The sequence below is a fragment of the Neovison vison genome, chromosome 12 (genome assembly GCF_020171115.1).
Source record: "Neovison vison isolate M4711 chromosome 12, ASM_NN_V1, whole genome shotgun sequence".
In the NCBI taxonomy this organism is placed as follows: domain Eukaryota; kingdom Metazoa; phylum Chordata; class Mammalia; order Carnivora; family Mustelidae; genus Neogale; species Neogale vison.
Window position 1 is genome coordinate 43,341,344 of NC_058102.1, and position 25,043 is coordinate 43,366,386.

At 35.3% G+C, this 25,043-nt stretch overlaps 1 protein-coding gene across 9 annotated transcripts in view; it reads left to right on the forward strand.

Moving 5' to 3' along the window:
• The window catches only part of KCNC2 (potassium voltage-gated channel subfamily C member 2), a 189,466-nt gene that overhangs the window by 160,102 nt on the left and 4,321 nt on the right, over positions 1 to 25,043 (forward strand). For 7 of the 9 annotated variants that reach the window (XM_044227138.1, XM_044227139.1, XM_044227140.1 and 4 more), the window contains exons 3-4: positions 17,909 to 18,836; positions 20,888 to 21,052. In XM_044227138.1, the coding sequence (XP_044083073.1) occupies positions 17,909 to 18,836; positions 20,888 to 21,052 (1,093 nt within the window). The remainder of the gene's footprint in view (positions 1 to 17,908; positions 18,837 to 20,887; positions 21,053 to 25,043) is intronic. The other 2 variants (XM_044227144.1, XM_044227143.1) reach the window with 1 other exon arrangement.

Sequence of the window (25,043 nt, forward strand, 5' to 3'; positions counted from 1 at the left end):
CAGAAGACCACAGCTGCTGGCCAGAATATTAACTGTGATCTCCTCAGAGGCCATGAGCCAGACCTATCCAGATCTACCCTGACCAATAGGAAATTGGGATAATAATTATTTGTTGTTTTAATTTGCTAAGTTTTGGGGTGATACTTATGTAGCAATAGATAAGTATAGCTAAGTCCAGAAGTATGGGAACAAGAGAATTAATTAGAAGACTGTGGCAATTTCTCAACACGAAGATTGTTACCTGGCCTCTGGTCAGTTAGTGAATTAGACACTGAAGTGAGGAGGGAAAGGGAAGCACCAAGATGACTCTCAGTTTTGACTTGAATAACAGTGTTGCATTTACTGAGATAAAGAAGATGAGGAGAAGAACAGATCTGAAAGAAATTAAAAAAAAAAAAAACAATTGGTGAACTTACTTGACATCATGTCTTGTGACAATTATAAGATAGCAACTGATCGATCAAGAAAGCAGTCTAGAGCTCAGTGAGGTTAGGGCTGGAGTTAAAAATTTGGAATCATAAGCTAATGTATCTAGTTTTTTTTTTTTTTAAGATTTTATTTGAGAGAAAGAGAGCATGTATGTGTGGGAGTGAGGAAGAAGGGGCAGAAGGAGGAGAAGCAGACTTCCCACCAGGCAGTGAACCTGGTGCAGGACCCCAGGATCATGACCCACGCTGAAGGCAGATGCTTAACTGACCAGGCCACTCAAGCTCCCCAGTGTACCTAGGTTTTAATAATTGGACCTAATTAGGTCACCTAGAAATAGAAAGGGGTCTGAAGTCAAGTTCTATGGCACTCTGATATTTGGAGGTCAGGTGGAAAAGAGGACCTAGCAAAGGAAGTGGAAACTTATTATCCAGAGAAGTGGGAAGAAAATAAGAACATGGTATCCTGGAAGTGGTTTAGTCAGAGTGTCTCAAAGGGAGACAACCTTCAGTGAATTCAGGGCATACTGCTTTTTAAGAAAAAAAACATCCAGTATCCACTGGAATTGGCAACAGGTTTGCAAATGATGACTTCCTGAAGAGCTACCTGCACTCCCTCCAGAAAAATGAATGGAAGGCAGAACAAGGTAGATTTGAGGGCTGTCTTTCTGATTGAATGGACTACATTTTACCTTTATTTGAGACACTAATTTTCTTAACAGAAATACAGAGTACACCTTTTTTCACACAAGAACTTGTCTTGGTTTCTCTAGAATCTCACAGCAGAGGCCCTTCAACTTAATAATTGGACAAGAAACATTTATTGAATTGAGTTACAGACCTTGAACAGCCCATAAAGAAATTGAAGGACAGAAAAAGCCAAACTCTGGGGCATTTTTCAAAAGTCCTGTGAAGGGTTATAACCGTTTGAAAAGGACTTTGAGGTATAGAGGTTCCTTTTCCAGTCCTGGTTCTTTAAAATCTTACCCTAAATGGGAGGAATTTTCCCATTTATAAAATCGAAAGCAAGGCCTATTGGATGTGCAAAACCTGTTCAATGGTAGTTGGTATCTGATTTGCTTAACATTCCTAAAACTTGTGCCTTTTTCAAATAAGCCAAAAAGCCCCAAAATGACAAAGCAGAAGAAAGTAAAACAAAGTTTAAAATTCTGGCTGTTGCCAAATTGCTGAAGTTTTTAGAAGAAATGAGATAAAAAATAGAACACGAATGAAACCTTAAAATACAGTTCAGTTATTTCTTCTCAGTTAACTAAGAGCTTTCAGCACATGGTTTAAAACACATGTTTTACCTTTAAGAATGGAACTACTCAAGTTGTGGGTGTCATTCTAGAGAACGATTTACTGACTGCAATTTTAAGATTCTGCATGCAGAAAAGAGACACTTTAGGTTTCCTTCTAAGTCAGCACTGTGCAAGCTCAAGAGAATACTAAGTGTAGTATTTTCTAGCTCTATTAAATATTCAGAAGCTTTCCTTCTGTTGTCTCTATATCAAGGACAAGTCTGTAAACCTTGCTCTGAAAGCCCTGAGATGAGCTAAATGATCTATGAAAACAACCATTTCTTTCTTTAGCTAGAAAATTTTAAAAAATTTTAAAAAGTATGTCAAGGAGGAGAAAGAACCCAGGTCACAATTGTCCATTCATGCAGATTTTAGAATTTTTTAAAGATACTTTAGGCCCAAAATATATAGTTAACTTTGCCCAAACAAAGAATACACAACTGCTTTCTAGTTTGACACCCTTTTGTTTAGTTATATTTGCCTGTGTAGTAGAATCAGACTTTGGTTATTACACCATTTATTTTATAAGGACCTTGAAAAGTACTATATATAAAGTTTCACAAGCCAAATTAGGAATAAAGCTCAGAAATTTTAGTTTCCTGGCTTTATTACTTTTACTATTGATGACCAAAGTTTAGCATTCATGTATGTGTATTTATAGGAATATTGTAATATTTATTTGTAGGAATATTGTAGTATTTATGTTTTAATATTTGTGCTCAGTAGAGCTGAAGATTGCTGTTTAAAAAAAAGATAAGCTCATATACAGTATATGCTACAAAACAACTTTGACCTTAGTTTCTATGCCTCAGTTTGCTTTTCTATAAAATGGGATATTAGAAACTAGTATGCAATATTTGTAGGATTAAATGAGATGAAAATTATTTTTTAGATCAGATGTACTTGCTGAATATTACCTCTCAGTATTATTTTTTGATTTTGATTTTTATTATTTTTAGTTGCTACTTTTTAAAAGGCAAAGGCAATTTTGCTCCTGCCATATTAAAACTATTATTAATTTTTCTATTATTATTTATTAATGCTTTAGAACTGTTATCAATGTCATGGTCATGAACTTCTTACTTTCCTGATGCCTCTTAGGACAACAGATACAGAATTAGATTTTGAAGGTAGAACTAGGTAAAAACAATATAAAATAATCATATAGTTACCATAGATTGCTGATTCGTTATGGATTGAAAATGTTAGGTGAGCAGGTTTTATATTTTCTGAAATTAGTGCATTTTACTTATTCTTAAAGTAGAGCCTAACTTTTTTTAAATTTGTAATGGTCTCTGTGAACAAAAGTGACTTAAGCCCTTGAGAATGCAGTAACGTGTATGTGTGTGCCTCATGTGCATGTGTGTGTGTTTACTTGCCACTCACACTTCTCAGCACCCACTATTTTCTTAATCCCTTGAAATCCAGATTCTTTCCTATTTCTTTACTGAAACCAGTTCATCAGGGAAAACTAATGTTGGCTTATCTCATCCAGTAGACCTTTATCCATTTTTACCTTCTTTGAACTCTGCCGAAATTGACATTGTTAACCCCCCTTGTTTGAAGCCTTGCTTTCTTATCTCTCACACTGCCCTGCTCTTGTCACTCAAACTGACCGTCGGTTCCATCATTAGTCTTCCTTTATACTTTTCTTCATATTCTATTTGTTGTTTTCATAAGTCTTCTTAAAAATCCATTTGGAAGAAGCAATTGAGTGCAAATAAGTGAAACAAAATTGAGTTAAACCTTACTTTTGGTGTGGCCATAGTCTTTGTTATTACTTCTTGTCAATATTATTTATTAACTACTAACTTAATGTCATTGACATAAAATGCAAATAAAAATTCCTACTTATGTCACAAGCTTGTGCTTTTTTACAAAAGGAGCAGAAAATAAAATATTATGGAAATGAGATAAGTACTATCATAGAGATATGAGCAGGAAACCTAACAAGAAAGTGCTTAATTTTGCTTCAGATTTCAGGAATTTCAAAAACCAACTGATTTCTGAGTCGAGTCTTAAATACTAAGTAGTTCTTTGCTAGCCATACCAAAAAAAAAAAAAAGTGCATTTGGTAAAAGAATGAAGGATGAGAGCTTCTGGTACAGCAGGCAAGATGGTGATATTCACAGTAGAAAGGTATGTAAGGTCCACATAAAGAAATTTCTTGAATGACATATTAAGAACATTGTGTATCCTGTGATGCTAGCCATTAAACTATTTTAAGGAGTTGAGTGACCTAATCACATTTGTTCCCTTGAGGGAGTACTTATTCTTAGTAATCCAGGAAAAGCTAAGTAAAAGCAAAATAAAAGCTAGGCCACCCGCACTGGAAATGTAGAGAAGAAAGAAAAATGCTAGAGATATTTCAAGTCTGGGAATCTAGAGGATTCAGTCATACAACAGATGAAGGTGTTGGGGAAGAAAACAAAAAAGGAATCTAAGTACCAAGCTGATTAACTGATAGATGATGGTTCAGAATAAAAGAAACACAGAATAGCAAGATCAGATTTGAGTGATATGTTGGGCAAGTAGAGTTTGAAGTGTCTTTTAAACCTTCACTCATAAAATGTATGATAGTCACTGAAATAGTTAATTTTACGTGTCCACTTGCCTGGGCTAACAGATGCCCACATAGCTGGTAAACATTTCTGAATGTGTCTGTGAGGGTGTTTCTGGAAGAGATTAGCATTTAAGTGAATAGACTGAGTGAAGAAGATCCCCTCACCAGTGGGTTTCATCTGATCCATCAAGGACCCAAATAGAACAAAAGGTAGAGGGCGGGCAAATTTGCTCTCTCTGCTTCAGTGGGGATATCCATCTTCTCCTGACTTTGAACATTGGAGCTCCTGGTTCTTGGGTCACCAGACTCAGACTGGGACTTAACACCATTGGCTACTCTGGTTCTGAGGTCTTCAAACCTGCACCAGTACTACACCACTGGTTTTCCTAAGCTTTCATCTGGCAGACAGCAGATGGTGGAACTTCTGAACATCTGTAATCATGTAAGCCAATTCCTCATAATAAATCTCTTTCTATGTACTTATATATATCCCATTGGCTCTGTTTCTCTGGAGAACCCAGACTAATAGAGTTATTATTTTGATTGTCATTATATCCTTTTCCATTTAATTGAGACCGAAGAACTTTGTGGACTTGGAGGAATTATGATAAATCACACACAATTAAGGTATAAGCTGGAGACTGACATTTGAGCTATCACTGTTTCATTGATGGCAGTTGGAATCATGGAAGTAGATGAGATAACTAAATTTCAAGAGATAATAGTATTAAAGCAGCTGGTGCAGATGTTCTGATTATTCCAGATTTCTGTAACTACTAAAAATTCCTTGGGTTAGTGTTCATTTCATTCATGACAACTTTTAAATTATTAACATAATAAATGCATTTTTATTTATTTCCTTTGTGATCTAATAAAGCAGCTGATTGTATTGAAGATTGCCTTGGGGACCTTGTGATCTTTGTATAGAGTTACTGGTGGGCCCTATTAATATTTACAGAAGGACTTGGAAATACTTATTTTCCTGGATTAGGACATAACGCAGTGATGTGAGCAAACATACTTTTAATGAAAAATTTTTTTTAATTGAGGTATAATTGGCATACAGTACCCTATTATTTTCAGGTATACATAATAGTGATTTGATATTTGTACATTGTGAAATGATTCCTGCAATAAGTCTGGTTTCAGTCTGTCACCATATTGTTATTACAAAATCATTGACTATATACCCTAGGTTGTACCTCTCCAAGACTTAGAAAAATAAATTTTTAAAAAGAATAAAATTTGTTTTTAAGAAGAAAAAGAAAAAAAAGTAGAAAAAAGTAGGAAAAAAAGAGGAAAAGTAAAGTGAGAAAAGTAGCATTATTTTATATTTTTGCTGATCTTGTTCATGACTGATGTAATAGAAAGTGGGCTAGATTTTCATGTCTTCTTGATGCATTTAATCTGTTGTAATACCACATCATGTAGCCTCTGGAAAACTTTCCTATAAAATGGTAAGACAAAGAGAATGAAAAAAGAAAAAAATATTTTAATATGATTTCAAACTAATTTTGATTTTCTAGACCCAAGAAAGGGTCTCTGGACCACTGGAAGTTCCAGGTCACATTCTGATAGCTATTGATATAGTTCAGTTGCTTAAGCAAACAACATTAAGGTTGACTTTATCAGATTTCCAATTGCAGAACCAATCATTCCTTCCCCAATTACCCAGTGACTTTTGTCCTGTGGAATATAGAAAATTTGACTCTTGGAAGAATCTGCAACTCTTTGTAAGAGCACCCAAATTTTCAGGCAGAAGAAGAACTGAGGTCTCTAATATCCTCTCTCCACATGGGCATAGCTGCTAAAGTAGACTATGGTGGATTGGAGGTGTCCTGACCCAGGCTTAGTAGCAAGGAAGAACAAATATCCACCAAACAAAATGATCTTGAGGAAAAAGGAAAGCTTACTAAAGCTCTAATTTGAATATATAGAGGTGGGGAAGGAGGAAGTAAGGCCCTCTCCATTGGAGATATGGCTGGTCTTGGAAGACTCTCAGGACTTGGCCATCTGTGCATGTGTTTATGTTTTAGAAAGGATTACTGAGCAAGCAGATATGGGAAAAGAGAATGGTAACATTTGATACTGGAGCTTGGGACAGGGATCTGGACAAGCACAGGTGCCCCAGCAGGATAGAAAGGCATTCATGGCACTTTGTAGAGTAGATTTTAACCACAGTGGCATTGTGTTGAAAGAAACAGACTCATCAGAATCAACAAATCTTTGGCAAATGTTTGTAAGCTAGTCACCTCCTTTCACCTTCAACTAACATTCTCTTTACCTCCCTCACTTGCAACTAAGTTCAACCAAGGATTCTTGGATAATTTAATTTGGGAAGTGATGGTTAGCCTCAAGAAAGATAGCCTAGGACTTAGAGTAGATAGGGTTTTAAAATGTGACCTCTTGGAGCACCTGGGTGGCTCAGTGGGTTAAAGCCTCTGCCTTTGGCTCAGGTCATGATCCCAGCGTCCTGGGATTGAGCCCTGCATCAGGCTTTCTGCTCAGCAGGGAGCCTGCTTCCTCCTCTCTCTGCCTGCTTCTCTGCCTACATGTGATCTCCATCTGTCAAAAAAATAAAAATAAAAATAAAATAAAAAAAAATAAAATGTGACCTCTTAGGTATCCCTAAGTCATGATGGTATAGATCATATTGTTCTAAGACAAATTGAATCATTTAAGAATAAATTTAAGACAAATTAATATATGTTAAATAAATAAATTTTGGAGGGAGATTTCAGTATTTAGAATTTAGGAATTATAATTCATGTTTATGTTATGAAATGACTATATATAATCTGTTATTCTTATGATAAAAGTATAAAATTCTTCATTCTAATAAACAATTGTAAAAATTATTTTCATGCAATAAATTAATTACATTTTATTTTATTTTTACAGAGAGAGTGTGCACATGAGCTTGCGGGGGTAGAGGGATAGGAAGAGGGCAAGAGAGAATCTTAAGTAGGTTCCATGACGAGTGTGGAGCCCAACAGGGACCGCCATGTGGAGCTCCATCTCAAAACCCTGAGATCATGACCTGAGCTGAAAGAGTTAGATGCTTAACCAACTGAGCCACCCAGGCACCCCCATATCTGATAACTTTTAAATCTAGTTACCTAACTTTGAGCACCAATAGTTTGTTTGATAATATTAATGTTATAGATGTTTGCTTGCATGGATCCTGAAAAATTACATTTGGGTGTTTTAGGTGCAGAACTTTTTTTTTTTTTTTTTTTTTTCTTTTTTTTTTTATTTATTTTTTTTCCAATTTATTTATTTTCAGAAAAACAGTATTCATTATTTTTTCACCACACCCAGTGCTCCATGCAAGCCGTGCCCTCTATAATACCCACCACCTGGTACCCCAACCTCCCACCCCCCCGCCACTTCAAACCCCTCAGATTGTTTTTCAGAGTCCATAGTCTCTCATGGTTCACCTCCCCTTCCAATTTACCCAAATTCCCTACTCCTCTCTAACGCCCCTTGTCCTCCATGCTATTTGTTATGCTCCACAAATAAGTGAAACCATATGATAATTGACTCTCTCAGCTTGACTTATTTCACTCAGCATAGTCTCTTCCAGTCCCGTCCATGTTGCTACAAAAGTTGGGTATTCATCCTTTCTGATGGAGGCATAATACTCCATAGTGTATATGGACTAAAAAAAAAAAAAAAAATTACATTTGGGTGTGAGTGGATAGGCCAAATAAAAATTTCAGGGAAATTATTCTGTAGCGTAGAAAATGTAGAGAGAATGGTGTACATTTATATTGGATAAGGTATCAAAAAACATGGTGAAAGATATTTATCAGAGATCATATAAGTTTCAGTGGCCAAAAGTAATATTTGGGTACATTTCTTAATTTGAGAAATCTAAATATTATATATTTTTTATCTATTTTATATCTATCTATATAATATATTCATATCTATATATAACCTATGTGTATGGATATCATACATACATATTAACACATTTTAGACATAGATATAAATATAAAACATAAAACGTGTTATAAACACACATACGATTATATTCAGTTATGTTAGCTTAATCTTCTTCACCGTCTTCACTGATTTCTGTATTTAGTAATCATGTATGTGTATGGTATAGCCTTTGAGGAAAGATCTAATTCAATATCATAAATGCAATGGGAAGTTTGTGAAACTGCTTTTAAACAGAAACTGCTTTTAAGCTGCTTTTAAACATTTAAAACTTGAATGAAGAGAAGTTGATCTTACCAGCCTCAAAAGAGGCTGAAGTAATTGTCAGCTCTGCATGGAACAAGCAGACACTGGGCTCTAGTTGTCCCTACTTCGTTGGCCCTTGAGGATAGTCTTACTAATAAAAGAGACTATTATCTTTCTCCAGAGACCGAATTTCTGTGAACAACACCACATTCTTGTTAATTATGGCAAAGCTAGTTATGAGACTTGAATACATATATAATTAAGAGCATTTTTGTTAAATTGAAGGTGCTGTAGAAAAGAAGAAAAATGGCAATCTGCCAATGAATAATTTCTATGGAATAATAGAATTAGCTTAATGGTCATCAAGAATGAAGATCCAAGTTGGGTTGGTTACTTCTCTTGACACTTCCTTTGAATTTTGTTTTAAAACAAAACACATGTTTAAAAATTTTGTAAAAATTTTAAACCTTAAAGCTATTTATAGAATCACTTACAATTTTCCCTTAGCAATACATTCAGATGATGCCATTCTTACACTCAGACACAACCAGTGCTAAGAGTGTAGTGTTGCTATTTATTTGCATGCATTAGTTGTACACAGAGAAAGAAATGGTATTAAACTCCACATATTATGTTACAACCATCTTCTTGTTTAATGTGTTTCATTGGATATCATTTTGCATCAGGACATATTTACCTGCCTTGTTCTTGGTAATGCTATATTATGGACATACCATTGAATTACAGACATTTACTGGTTTGTTGTTATTGGTTTTTTGTTTGTTTGCTTGTTTTACAAATAATATTTTTGAATGTCCTTCTACATATATCCTTGTACTTTTCTATACACGTTTTACCAGAGTAAATTTCTAAAAGTGGAAATTTTGGATTGGGAAGCACTATGGGCTCTGATTCTTCATTATTGGAAGTCCTTGTTCATGTCTTAGTTAACTATTTAAGAGAGCAAAGCAGAATGGGCATAATAGGAGTGAAGCATTTCTGTTTGGAAAATCCATAATGTCCTTTTTTTTTTTTTTAAGAACATTAAAATGCAAGCTAAAGGGAGATATACTTCCGGTGGAATTGAAAAAGCTGAAATTCCTTACTGTGTGCATATAGATATATGTATATATACCTATATATATATATACACATACACACTAAATGTTACAATCCATTCCATCTTTATGATTACAGACATTACAGGGCAGGGTGGGTAGACAAGGTAAATAAAGCAAACTCTTCTCCCATTTAGCCAGATGTAGCATTTTAGCAATTTTATGATAATACAGGTTGGCTTAATGGATTGACTTGGGTTGAAAGCTGGTAACCGTGAATCTTTGCTATTTAAGATCTTCTTCCATCGTTGCTCCAAGGATCTTCATTCCTACACTACACTATGAGCTCTGAAATGGTGTTTACTTCGACATTCTTCAAGTCTTCATATCTTAATCTGAAATCTGAGACCTCTTCTTAAGATAGGCGCCTCCCTGTTAAAGCTATCTTCCTCTTGGCTAACCCAGTCCACCAGCAATCTGAACAGTTATTGTATTAAAAATAAAGCTGTCGTCCCAGGTATTGATTAAAACTATTTTGCTGGGGTCCCTTTTCAGAGCATTAACTCCCTGAGAGAAAACAGAGATCCTAACCAATTTCTTCCATGAATGGCAACCCCAGCACAATATACCTAGGGTCCTTTGCAGGAAAACTCAGGAGGTCAGGCAACCCGGATCACAAGTTTATCAGTATTTACATAGTTTGCCAGTATTTACATAGAAGGGATGTTTAAAGCTGATCCCAGACCAAGCATTGCAAACATAATCCAAAGAAATAATCTCAGTTTTAACACATGGAGTTTCTGCAAGATGCTGGAGCAAGTGAGAAATCATCTCCAAGCAAAGAGTGATGGTTCATCATCTTTTACAAGTGAGAGGAAATCAAGGAGGGAAAAAAAAAAAAAACTCCTCTCTTCTAAATGTCTCATCAAATCGATGGCTATTTTCACAGCCTTAATTGACAAAATCCAGTGCCCTCCATTTCCTGATGTGAGGAGTCTGTTTCCAAGGTGACTATCAAGGTCAAGAAGAGTTTTCAGGCTTTTCTTTGCCTTGACCATGAGTTCCAGTCCTTCAGTGGGAATCTCCTTGAAGGGTTGGAATTCATGGGCCATGACAAAATCGATGTTTTAGGTAACTTGTCTTAAAAAATGTTAATTTCTAGGGATACCTGAGTGGCTCATATGGTTAAGTGTCTGCCTTTGTCTCAGGTCATTATCCTAGGGTTCTGGGATCAAGCCCCATGTTGGGTTCCCTGTTCAGTAGGGAGCCTGCTTCTTCCTCTCCTCTGTTACTTCCTCTGCTTGTTCTTTCTTTGTCTCTCTAAAAAGAAAAAGAAAAAAAAAATTTCTAATGATTAAATTTATCATTGACTCTTATTTTCATATAGAGGTAAGTTTAATTTTTTTCTTCAAAATTTTTTTTTCACCTTTAGAATATAGGTTGAGGTTTTTACTTGTGAGATGATAAGATGAGGTGACTTTTATTTTTTATTATTTTTAACTATTAACTAGTTAATTATTAGAAAGAGTGCACGTGTGTGCAAGAGAGGTGGGGGCAGAGGGAGAGGGAGAGGAAATCTTAAACAGGATCCACACTCAGCATGGAGTCCTTCAAGGGCCTGGTCTCATGACCCTGAGATCATGAGCTGAGTCAGATGCTTAACCAACTGAGCCACCCAGGCTCCCCTCTTCCTTTTTTTTTTTTTTCTTTTTCTTTGAGATGACTTTTAAAGGACAGATTCTGTGTTGGCTAGTGGAATTTTTATATACCAAGTAAACATATTTCAAAAATGTGTTCCTTCATCAATTTCACAAGAACTGAGCACCTACTTTTTGCTATCACTGAAGCCCTATCTTTGGTTCTAGGGATAGATGTGAAGTTCTTCTCTTTGAACAATTTGGGGACATGTAGAATCAGTAACAAAAGTGTGTGAAAATTGCTACATCAGTGATCCTGGGCTATGCAAGCACAGAGAAAGGCCAGTTAATCAGTCTGGTCCTCGTTAAGTTTGACACTTTTGAGCTAGTTATAGATAGAGTTCATTTAAATCAATTTTCATGCTAAAAGGTTAAGAGGAAAGAGAAAATAATGAAACAAAAATATGGCCTGATTTCCCCTCTTTCTTATAGCCTATTATATGTACTTGGAGATCTACTTAAATCTTTGCACTGAGGTAGATTGACATAATACCGTCTATGTAGAAGTGCACTCTGAGGGCTTTCTTTCCATTGTTGCTGATTAGAAACAAAACAGAACTAAACTAAAACAGAGTACTGGCCACTCTAGCCAACCATGGACACTGGGGTTATGGAGAAAAAAATGGCTTACTCATTGGATCCACAAGCCAGTATTTTAGCAGGCTATATCCTTTCTGAAACTGCCTGAGAGAATACATCAGTTCTGTGAATTCAGTCAGCATGGTAACACCTTCTAGAAAGCTTTCTAATATTTTAATTATTTAACGTGATTTATCTCATTTTCATTTAATGCCTGTAAGAGTTTTTTGTTCTTATCACAGAGGAAGAGGAAGAGAAAGATGGCAATGTGATTTTCTTCCTCAACTCCTTGATAAGACTCCATTAACAGAATTAATGGAAGCTACTAATGGCAATGTTTGGACCTATTGACCAGTTCAGTTTGCTTCCACCGTAAATTTGGCTTTTTTTCCCTCAATATGCATATTTCATTGTTTCATTGGTCATTTCCTTTTTCTCAAATCATTTAGAGTCCTGTTAGAATGTAATCCACCTTATTATTTTGTTAATTTATTTTTTCTTTCATTAATTCTTTCATCCTTCTATCCATCCATCTGGCCATACTAAATACTAAACACTGTGCCAAAAGCAGGAAGTACAAAAATGAATATGACATCCTTCCAGTCCTTAAACAGTCCTCAGCTTAATGAAGAAGAAAAACAAATAAAACATTCTTTTTTACCCATTTCAGTTTAACTTACTGAGTCAGAAAAAAAGAAGACATTTTCTGTATCCAAGTCTCTTAGAATTAAGTTTAATCAAAGTGTACAAATTTCTTGCTAATGGTGTCCAAGTGTTGCCTTTGGATGATTCTAGGTCTTCAAGCCTTCTGGGGTCACCTTTTCATCTGATACTCAAACCAAGTTCCTAATAAACCAAGTTCCTAATAAACTCCTATTCTTCATTCTGTTGGGAAATCTGTCTTTCCGAATGTCTTCACCTATTTTTAACAAGGGTTACATGTCTCCTGATTTCCTTTTACTCTTATTTACTACTCTCCTATGTTTTTGAGTCTCACCTTGTATCTTGCCTCCCTTCTTTTTTGTCCTCCCATGGCCCAATACCTTCATCACTCAAAGCACCATCAATGCCAGGCTTTTGTACAGCAACCTTTTACTGAAGGCATAACAGAGAAAGCATCATTTTAAAATTTGATACATTCCATCCATGTCCCAAAGTTCCTTTGCTGCACCTAACAGGGATTTCTCACTTGCTTGCCCCCTGCATGATGTGCCTTTCCTCCTTCTTAGAGAATTTTCCCATTTCTTTCTCTTCAGATTTCAACTTTCTTCCAACACCCCCAACTTTTAAGCTGACAGAAGACAACTTCCAATTTCCTACCACGTTATTATGAAGAATATTTTGGTTCTCTGTTACAGTCCTCTCATTCTAAACCATACCTAGTAGAGTCTTTAGACCTTATAAATTCTTTTTAAAAAGCCATTCTAGCTTGTTTTTTAAAGCAAAATAATCATTTACTTCTGAGATGAGTGTCTCTCTCCCAGAATGACAGTTTGTTTTTTTTTTAACACTCTTTTTATTTTCCTATTATATTGTTATCACACTTTGGCAGATTTACGAAGTCCTTAAAAACTAAATATATATGGAACTATAAAAATTACAGTGAAGAATAATACAAATACAAAACTATGATGTGGTTCTTTAAGTAAAGCTAATAATGGGGTGCCTGGGTGGCTCAGTTGTTAGGTGTCTGCCTTCGGCTCAGGTCATAATCCCAGGGTCCTGGGATCAAAGCCGCATAGAGCCCCAAATCAGGCTCCCTGCTTGGTGGGAAGCCTGCTTCTTCCTTTCCCACTACCCCTGCTTGTGTTCCCTCTATCACTGTTTCTCTCTCTGTCAAATAAATAAGCAAAATCTTTAAAATAAATGAACAAATAAGCTAATAAAAATATTGATAAATTCAAGTCCCAAGTGACTTGTAAAAACAAACAACTTTAGGTTTTTCAAGGTTTTGAGTCTTAGAATTGTGTATATTTAGAGGCTGAATTGCTTTGTTTACTCACCAATATTTGTGTAGAAGCCAGAATTATGTCACAACACACATACAAAGACACACAGATTGGACATTTATGTCTATAGGAGGTAGTGAACTATTCTTATTAAGACTTAGGGAGATTCTATAAATGCTTGTAATTTAGAAACTTCTCCAATTCATTTAATGAGTTATCAACCTGTATTATCAAGTTGAAAATACACTGAAACAGTGTTTTTCAAACTTAGGTATGTATAGCAATCACCATGATTGCTTGTTAAATGCAATTTCCTTCTCCCCAGTGAATCTGTGTCTGACACCTGGTGTGGAGAGTGAGGAGTTCACATTTGTGTAAGCTCTCCAGGTATGTTCTAATAAATATGACCAAACTCCTTTTCTAGGAAAATGGGTGGGCAAAGTGGGAAATTTAACAAGATGATTCATGTTACTTAAATTCCAACCACCAAGTGCGGTTGTACCTTCCGACTCTGTTGACCTTTTTCTGACAACATAATGACTCATTTAATGAACATAAACATTAGGTTCTAGTGGTTCTTGTTGAGATACTAATTATATATTTTTAAAGTATACTAAAATATATATAATAATGATTTCTAGTGTTTGCATAGAGTTTTAAATTAAAAACCATTTTAACATATATCTTTTCTTTTTACTGCATCCCAAACAATGGGGTTGATAACAATAATTTAAGATAAGTGAACTCTATAGTTCTCCCAATAGGCCAATTAAAAGAGTACCACCGACAACCAAAAGTCACCTGCTCTAAAGTCACCTTACAGCCTCATTTTAAAACCCAGGTAATATTTCTGGTTTATTTAAAGCTCTTCAGGAAAAAAAAAAAAAAAAAGGTTAACCTTGAAAAAGTCAGGGTCTCTGTGCTAGGTTGGGCTTTAATCATGACAATTCGTGCAAAAGAGGCAGGTTTGGAAGAGCTTCTGCTCCTGGGGTGTTCCAGTAAAGGCATCACTTGAGAAAGGGAGTTTGAAAAAGTCCAGACTTTTTGTTAAAACTTCCTACTGTGCTATAGACAAGTCTCCCCTTTCCATCAGGTCAACCTTCATTTATCCCTCAAATTTCAGTCTGTAGATATTTTGTCAGAGGTTTCTATGACCCTTCAGTCTTAAAATAAAGCCCCCTTTTTTGATCCCTTCTATCCTTCATTGCATTTATCACAATTGGAATTATAAAATTTTTGTGTGGTTTATTATTTAATAGAATGTGAATTACTCAAACACAGGCATCATGTTTTGTTAACTATTCTTATGTTAAAGCCCTAGTCCTGTGGCCTGGCATAGAGGGAAACCTAATTCATACTTGCTAAATGAATGAATGAATGAATGAAGAATAGGAAAATGTCTGATCAGAAAAGGTCTCAGTGTCTTGTATTGTCAGGCCTCATAATATACAAGAAAATTGTCTTTTGTTGTATGAGAGATAGGCTGGGAAGCTAGAACAGATTTTGAAAGTGCAATGTTGGGACATCCCAATCAATTCACTACATGAATATAGGTGGACAGAATTTGAGACTGCAAAGTTAGCTGAGAAAATGCTGACTGAGGAATACTAGAAGCATAAAATAAAATTGCAGTTTACTTTAACTGCCTTGTATTCTGTACCTGCCTCATAGATAGAATGTGTGCACTAAAACTTGTGACATTTAGTCTGAAATGCTGGAGACTAGAGTGCAGGGAGTGGTTTGGTGGGGGAGTCCGTATGTCCACACCAGCAGGACTCTAATGACAAAAGGAGAGTTCAGGGAGAATCAGAACCAAAGTTGACTCCTAGATCTATAGACAAAATTGTGATTAGATTAAGAAGTAAGGTATGAATCAAGGATAATTGAATCTTCCTCCAAAAGATACCATCTTTTAAAGTATCTAGAAGGTCTTAGTGATACTGTTACAAGTAGTTGATTTTAAAAGAACCATATATTTATTTGTACAAAGAGAAAGCTGAGTAAAAACATGTTAACATCTTGCATTATGTCTGGGGAAGATATCAATGAAACTGTAATATCAAAACCAAGGAAAATGAGAAGATATGCATGGAGAATTAAGTCAAAGCCATGAAAATGGAATGTTTTATAATATTATAAGAATGATATACTAACTGCTACACGGCACTGAAACAAATGAAGTGGTTCTTTAAGGCAGATAGTCACCATCCTAAGTTTTTTTTATTGTTGTTGTGTGGGGTTTTTTTGGTCCTTTTGTATATTGCTTACATCAAAACTCTACCAGGGAAAAAGTAGGTAGTTTCAATCTCTTCTTTTTTTTTTTTTTTTCCCAATTTATTTATTTTCAGAAAAACAGTATTCATTATTTTTTCACCACACCCAGTGCTCCATGCAAGCTGTGCCCTCTATAATACCCACCACCTGGTACCCCAACCTCCCACCCCCCCGCCACTTCAAACCCCTCAGACTGTTTTTCAGAGTCCATAGTCTCTCATGGTTCACCTCCCCTTCCAATTTACCCAAATTCCCTACTCCTCTCTAACGCCCCTTGTCCTCCATGCTATTGGTTATGCTCCACAAATGAGTGAAACCATATGATAATTGACTCTCTCTGCTTGACTGATTTCACTCAGCATAATCTCTTCCAGTCCCGTCCATGTTGCTACAAAAGTTGGATATTCGTCCTTTCTGATGGAGGCATAATACTCCATAGTGTATATGGACCACATCTTCCTTATCCATCTCTTCTTGAAACTTAGGCATGGGTGAGGAATTGGTATTAGGGGACAGGTTTGGGATTCAGATACACCCTGTTTTTCTGAAAAAGGGCTGCTCTGCACTTGACTTATGACTTCTTGCTCCTAAATGATTAATTAATTTGGATATTCAAAGGGCAATCTCTTGGTGCTCCTTACACATGCTAAATCTGAGAGCATTGGCAGAAAGCATTAGGAATCTGCTGGTTCTTTGCAAGCCTCTGGTACTGTTTGCAACAGTACCATTCACTCAAACTGGGTATTAAGTTTTCAGATCTCAAATATTAAGAAGTATGCGACCCCAAGGTAAATTTTCCAACATATTTGAGTTCCACAAGTGAGAGTCTGGTAGTTCCCAAAACAACAGGGAGTGCCAGGTTAGCATCTTAGGTCTATCACTTTGTGTCTTATGACTTGGAAATGTAGCTTAAATTCTGTGTTAATATTGCAGAACTATAAAATATGGTAATAGTAATGTTGTTATGAGTATTGATATGAGTTAATTATGTAATTTGCTTTTATGAGTGTCTGGCACTAATAAGAATTAAGTATGTGAGAGCTTTTATTATTATTATTCTGTATTAGTAGGTATGTGTACTCGCATATTAATGATTGAAGAAATGAAATAAAAAGTTGAGTTAAAAAAAAAACACCTGCAATTTTATAGCATGCTCCTCTAACACTTGGAATTCTTTTTCAGGTGAAAAAGAAAATTTGTTCCTTAACTCTATTTCTCCCTCTCTGTGGTCTGGTTGCCTACTCTTCATCTCTAGATCTGTTCTTTCGGACAAGTCTCCACCTTAAGTCGATACAATTTAACTATAACATAGCTGAAAAATAATATTTTTTCTCCTCCATACTTCATGACATCTTGATGATTTTACTTATGATTAAAAACCTACAGTCAAATTCAGGTGTCATCCAAATTTTCATCAGTATGGACTGTACCTTATATTTATAGATATAAAGCTTGATCTAATACATGAAGATTTCTAGGATCAGAAGGAATATCTGGAGCCACTGTGTACATTTCTTATTTTCTTTTTCCAGTTTGTTGCCCTTTACATTGTTTTGGGTTGATTTTTATACTCTCTTAACAGGTATACTATAGAAAAGAGTCAAGAAATAATTTTCCAACATAAAGCCAAAGATTTTACCTATATAAGCAGAAAACAGAACTTGAAACACATTACATGTGCAATCTAATTAATGATACCTGCGCATCTCTTCTTTTACCTGAATGACATCCAAGCAAAATCTCCAAATAAGCTTTTTTTTTTTTTCTTCTGCAGGGATCGATACTTTTAGATTTGGATCAAAGTATACCAAAGTTCAGATCACTCTCTCTTTTTTTTTTTTTTTTTGTTTCTTTTTTTCCCCCTACAGTTTATTGCTTTTGCTTCTTTATTCTTCATCCTGGTTTCAATCACAACCTTTTGCCTGGAGACACATGAAGCTTTCAATATTGTTAAAAACAAGACAGAACCAGTCATCAATGGCACAAGTGTTGTTCTGCAATATGAAATCGAAACGGATCCTGCCTTGACGTATGTAGAAGGAGTGTGTGTGGTGTGGTTTACTTTTGAATTTTTAGTCCGTATCATTTTTTCCCCTAATAAACTTGAATTCATCAAAAATCTCTTGAATATCATTGACTTTGTGGCCATCCTACCCTTCTACTTAGAGGTGGGACTCAGTGGGCTGTCATCCAAAGCTGCTAAAGATGTCCTTGGCTTCCTCAGGGTGGTAAGATTTGTGAGGATCCTGAGAATCTTCAAGCTCACCCGCCATTTTGTAGGTCTGAGGGTGCTTGGACACACACTTCGAGCTAGTACTAATGAATTTTTGCTGCTGATAATCTTCCTGGCTCTAGGAGTTCTGATATTTGCTACTATGATCTACTATGCCGAGAGAGTAGGAGCTCAACCTAACGACCCTTCAGCTAGTGAGCACACGCAGTTTAAAAACATTCCAATTGGCTTCTGGTGGGCTGTAGTGACCATGACTACCTTGGGCTATGGGGATATGTACCCCCAAACATGGTCAGGGATGCTGGTGGGAGCCCTGTGTGCTCTGGCTGGAGTGCTAACAATAGCCATGCCGGTGCCTGTCATTGTCAACAACTTTGGAATGTACTACTCCTTGGCAATGGCGAAGCAGAAACTTCCAAGAAAAAGAAAGAAGCACATCCCTCCTGCCCCTCAGGCAAGCTCACCTACTTTTTGCAAGACAGAATTAAATATGGCCTGCAATAGCACACAGGGTGACGCATGTCTGGGCAAGGACAATCGGCTTCTGGAACATAACAGATCAGGTAAGGCACAATTTCAAATGCATGCCACTAACCACTTTATAGACCAGTATGTCCCTCAGGTAGAAGGCAACCATTTTCATTGTCTGCAAACATTCCTGAGTTTTCAGTTCTACCCTCTCACAATACACGTGTTTGTGTCAGGCTCGTAGACAGCTAGACTGTAGCTTTTCTCAGTAGATTCCAAGTAGAAGCCTGTGTAGCTGGTCTATAGAGTTTTCCTGCTTTAGTGGGAATGCCCTTTGCTGATGGTGCCAATATTTTCTTTTGCCCGTTTGTTGCTTTTGTGCCAATGTTTCTTTGTTCCCCTGCACGATGTGATGGTATGATACTGGCCATTTTCCATTTTTCATTCTCAAAATGTTGATTTCCTTATCATTTGGCTTGGTGTGTTTGTCTCAGTTTTATCTCTGCCACATGGGGCCATGCATCTCAACCTATTTCACAAGAAGCAGTTACTTAAAAAAAATGGATGCTTGTATATCAACAGACTGAACACCAAAAAGGTGATATGGAAGATCATAATCTTTGATAATAAAAGTCATCCCTAGTAATATTCTAGAGGATTGATTACATTTTCATTATTGTTAACTTAGGTAGGATATTCAGTATAATCCTTTTAGATTGGGTAAGATACTATGTAATATAATAAATTTACCATTATCCTGGAGGTAGATGATCTGCTTTGTCTAACCAATGGCAAAGCTGAAATTCCTTGAGGATTTCCTTTTTTATGCACTATACATTGGGCTCTGTTCCCCTCCGAAACTGAATTTTGGGTGATTTACTGATGAATCCCTACCCCCTCCATTGTCATAGATAATCTAGGAGACATTTACTGTAAATTAATATCCATTTTGCCAAAATGATAGTAATGTGCTCTCTATTTTATCTAGTACAGATTAAATATTTTATAGATTAAACAATTTAATTATTTTTCAGCCCACTATGAAAATTAAAGATATGTGCATTCCCTGTAATTTAGATATATTTAATCTTTTTCTGTAGCAAAATGATTCATGATAATCCCAAATGAATACTTTTGCGTAACTTAGAAAAACACCAATTACACAAAGCAAGCAAACAAACAAAAATGGCAGGTAATGTGTTCATTCATTAGTTTCCAGAAGTTGATATGAAGTAAAAGGAGAAAAAAATGTGGCTGGAACTGAACTTCTTAAAGATTTTATTCGTAAAGATCCTTATGCTTTTTTAAGACATTGTTCTGCAAATTCTGTCAATATATCTGAAAACTATCGGGCAAAAAATGTCTTTCTGGAAGGTGGAGTTTAGTCGGTGTCACTAGTCCCACTGACTGATCACAGAGCACCTGTGCAGAGTCCTTATGAAGGGCGTGAGAACCAGGACAGACACACTCTCAGCCTGGATAAATACTGTTATAACAAGCTAGCATCTAGGCCAATCAGATGCAAATGTCTTTGGCAAGCATAGAGACGTAAACAGTTTTTTCAAGGGCATTAGGAGAAGTTACTTTTATCCCATCATTATGCTCAAAAACATTTTTTTTTCACTTCAAAATGGAGAACCTGGGCACACAGTGAGTTTTGGGATTATTTTTATTAAGATTTTTTTTTTGAAAACTACTTTCTGCAAATATTATTAGCATGTGTCTTAAAGAACTCCAAAACCAAATATGTACCTAGCAGTTTTTCCTTAAATAGATTCCACTTTTAAAGATTCTTATTCACAATAACTAGATAGCATGTCAAAAATCATGATATTAATGTGTGTGCTATGTCATTATCACACTTATTTTAAATTCATATTAGTTCTGTAAAAGTCCATTTCCTTTAGATAGAATTCGAAATGGAATTAAAACTTCCCAAGGAACATTTCTCTCCTTTTCAATACATTTCCATTTTGCTCCATGTAAATTTCTGTAGTGAGTGATGAAAACCTTTTTTCTTATCATGATGTGATTATTGTGTTTTGTATATCGAGTGACTGTACTATGGACATTCAGTGTAAACTCTTTGTACTGTCTCATTTCCTCATCCATCACTGTCTGTCAATGGGCATGGTGCTGTGACCAGTGTTATCAGGTGACGACAGTACAGGAAGTGAGCCGCCATTATCACCCCCAGAAAGGCTCCCCATCAGACGCTCTAGTACCAGAGACAAAAACAGAAGAGGGGAAACATGTTTCCTACTGACGACAGGTGATTACACGTGTGCTTCTGATGGAGGGATCAGGAAAGGTAGGCATGCATTTAATCAGATCTTAACAGGTGACTTAGAAATTAACTGCTGCAAATATATGGAGTGATATAAATGCTCTTTTGTCATTTTGTAGGAAAGATTGCACGTAGTGTTCTCTTGCATTCCTCATCACCTCTTTTCTCATTATAAACATTTAAGTGCATATCATAATAGCTTACTGGATTATCCTATCTGAAAGGCATTTCACCCTTCTTTCCTTCTTTATATTTTTGGTTTCCATTAGTCTATGGGAAGAATTGTAATGGGGTATTTAAAAATTAAGTCACTCAGCTAATTAATATAATGTACTCAACAGTTTTTAAACCGTTTTCAACTACATGTAATAAAACTCACTAATTGGGTCTATGCATATATTTGATAAGTAATTGATAAAACAACAAGGATTTTTTTTTTCGAAAGAAAAACTTTAAACACACTGTAGTTAAGTCTCTTACCTAATATTTGGGCAGTTTTGCCATGATTCATCTCAATGTCAGAAGGTCAAAAATATCCAACATCCTTGGCCATATAGAATAGTATATGCCATAACTTGAGAGGCTACTTATATACTTACAAATTGTGCTACAGAATTTCTTTTTGAGGCAATAATAATACTTTTAAGTTTGTTACTATTTTCCCATCCAAGTACTAACCAGGCCCGACCCTGCTTCGCTTCCGAGATCAGATGAGATCGGGCGCGTTCAGGGTGGTATGGCCGTAGACAAGTTTGTTACTATTTTCAACCCAAACTAAACTGTGCCTGACACCAGAAGACACTCAATAATTATTTGTCGAATGAATAAATTTGGTTGGGCAGGCATCTTTGGCTAAGAAATATAACAGAATATTGAAGCTCTACTCCATTATGTCCTTCCAATTTTCCAGATGATACCATCATCTATGACTATCCCCCAGGAACTGCTTTTTGTTTTTGTTTTGCGTAAACTTGACAGATCTCAGGACAATTCTCCCTCCTTAAGAAATAGTTTTGTGACGTCTGCTACCCACTCTTGTCCAAGGGCTGATATGCTCTTTGATTACCTCCTACTTTGATAATTCCAGTTGCTTTATTGCCATGGCTCTCTTTCTCTGCTTATTGACTGAATAGGGAAAGAACTATAATAATTTCTTATGCAATGGACTGAATTTTAATGAAAAGCCGGTCTAAAACTTTCATACTAGTGCAACTGCATTTAAAAAATACTGCAGTTTTTTGCTATTCATTGCATTTTCTCCCTATTGAATACTTCAACATTTTAAGCCTTAAATATTTATTTTGTGATGTCTTCTCTCTTTGAAATGTCTCATTACTCATATTGTACATCTCTTTCATTACTTCTGAACACTTTGTATTGTCCTTTCTGTCTCCATGGCTTTGAGTCTCAAAAGAGAAGACAGACTCTTCTTTTATTTCTTCAGTATGTACTATTTTACATACTTCTTCATTTCAATTACTTCCATTCCTCTGCATCTATTATTTGCACCAAAATGTATTTCAATGATCTGAATAGGTTTATTTGGTTGTTTGCCATTCTACATTTAAATATTAAGAGCTAGAACAATTTTTAAACTATTTTACGAAGATAGTGTACTATCATAGTACTTAAGCAAAATATGTATACATATATTAAATAATGTATACATATATTAAATAATGATTATAAATAATGATTATAACTAATAATTTCTTGTATAGAACATTATATTTTAAGTGCATTACATATCTTTACTCACTATATGTATATATATGCATATATTTGTATATATGTATATATGTACTTATATGTAATATGTGGTTACATTCACATACATTTTTGAGCATCACTTAATAAATCGTCACATGCAATATTTGTACTAACATTGCTTGTTTAAGAACTTAGCTAAAATTTTTTCCTTCCACTCTTAGACAATACTTTGGATTTTAAACTGTCAAAGGAGATCACATAAGAAAAAATACTTTGCAAATTATAAATCACTATGTAAATATAGAATTTTTCTGTAAAATGGCAATGTTTCATGAGCAAAGCAATTAATAAGATACCTAGTCTGTATGGAAAGGTTATACATGAAATCTTATTTCACAAATGCAAAATTCTCTTTATCAATGAGCACATCTTTGAAAATTCATCTATGGGCTTTTATTCTTTGTCATTTCTCACCACAATCAACTTCCTTCTTCATTCTTGCTTAGTTTCTTTACACCTTGAAATTTTTTTTTTCTCTCAGGCCTTGTAGTATTTTTGGTTAATTTCACTTAATTTTCTTAATTTTTCTTAGCATGTTGTCTTGTTATGTTTGTCAAGAACCCATTCATTTCTTCTCTTGTTCCTTTTTATGTAGATTATAGATTTCTCCTACTACTTTCTCCTACTTATTCAGAACATTTATTTGCTATATGATCCCTTTTTTATCTTTCAATTTGGTCTCTCTACTGATTCTCCTTTATATAGATGAAAAGAAAGGACTAGATTCCCACTGAATTCTTTTTCTATCAACAAATATGAATATAGATGGGTGTACATTAAGAAAATTTATGGATCCTCTATGAAAGTGAACTCTCAATACTTAGAACCTATGTTTTTATTTATGCAGTAGTGTTTAGGAAATCATCTTTCATACACAAAAACATACCCATTGATAATGCATGGCTAAGCAGTTTCAGTATTGCCCCAAATAAGCATATGCTCTTAAGAATGATATAAAATGCACACCATATATTTAGATGCCAATTCCAAGTAGGTTCAATATTGTGTATCTTCATGAATCATATTTTTAACCATTCCAGTCAATAAAAGTTTGCTTAAGCAAAAACCTTATCAAATTTTCTATCACAAACGAACCTGCAGAAAAAAATATATACATACTTAAAAGAATAACTTATAATTTTACTAATTAAATGCTTGTTATTAAATTATAACAGAAGTCTTTTTAAATGAATACTGAAATTGTAGTTATTAAGAGTAAAAGGACTTGTAAACAGAATGGGTGATATTTATGCTGAAAACTGTAATTCAGAAAAATAATTGAACATTTAGAATGGCAACCAAAATTTACATATAACTAGTATCGTTAATAGAAAATCTTTGCCTTTTTGGAGGTTCCATTGGGAGCTTGGAAGTTGTGGGAGACCAGATGCAAATTTTTTTTTTTTAAGACTTTTTTTCTCAGATGTAAATTTTTATAAGGATGAATGATTTGTAGGTGTTAACACCTCTCTAGTCCATGCATATTCACCAGTTTGCTTTTAATCAAACCAAATCAATGTTTATAGTGTAGTTTGCATTTTTAGATTACATGGCCAATCACGATAAATTATTCTTCCTATAATTCCCCAAGTTATATTTCCAGTCACTTTAGAGAACAGCAGTAACAACTAGCTTTCCAGGCACACGGAGGTCCCCAAGTAAGGATAAATTACCTGCAATTCTTTTTTAATTATTTAAGACATCCCCTTATTAAGAACTCCATCATCTATTGGAATAGGATGAAATATATATCACCTCCCATGTTTTATATCTCCAAATGCTAACACAACATATTGGCAGATAATTCTCTTGTTAGCAGAAATTATGTCCTAGAGAACTTCACCACACTTAATGGGTGGCATAACTTTCCGTCAACAAAATCTCAGAGAAGACATCTAGTGTGAGGAAAGTTTATGTATGTGTGTGGGGAAGGAGGTTACTACTCAAAGCTGCTTCACCCCATAGTAGAGCAGTTATTGCAACCCATGTCCATACTTGTCCTGGGTGCTGATAAGTCAAATGATCACTAACGCGCTTAATTTCTCCTTTTCTAGTGAAAGGAGAAGAGATGGTAGTAGCTTCTTCCCCAGAAGTCCATGAAAATACAGAATTAGAAAAGGAAGTATTTTGAGAGGAACATGGGAAAGCACAAAAGGCCCATTTTCTTTCTCATATAGTGATCATGCCCACCGAGGGCCAATTAGAGTCCGAGGAATGAACCCTAAATCCAAGGGATAACAAAGTT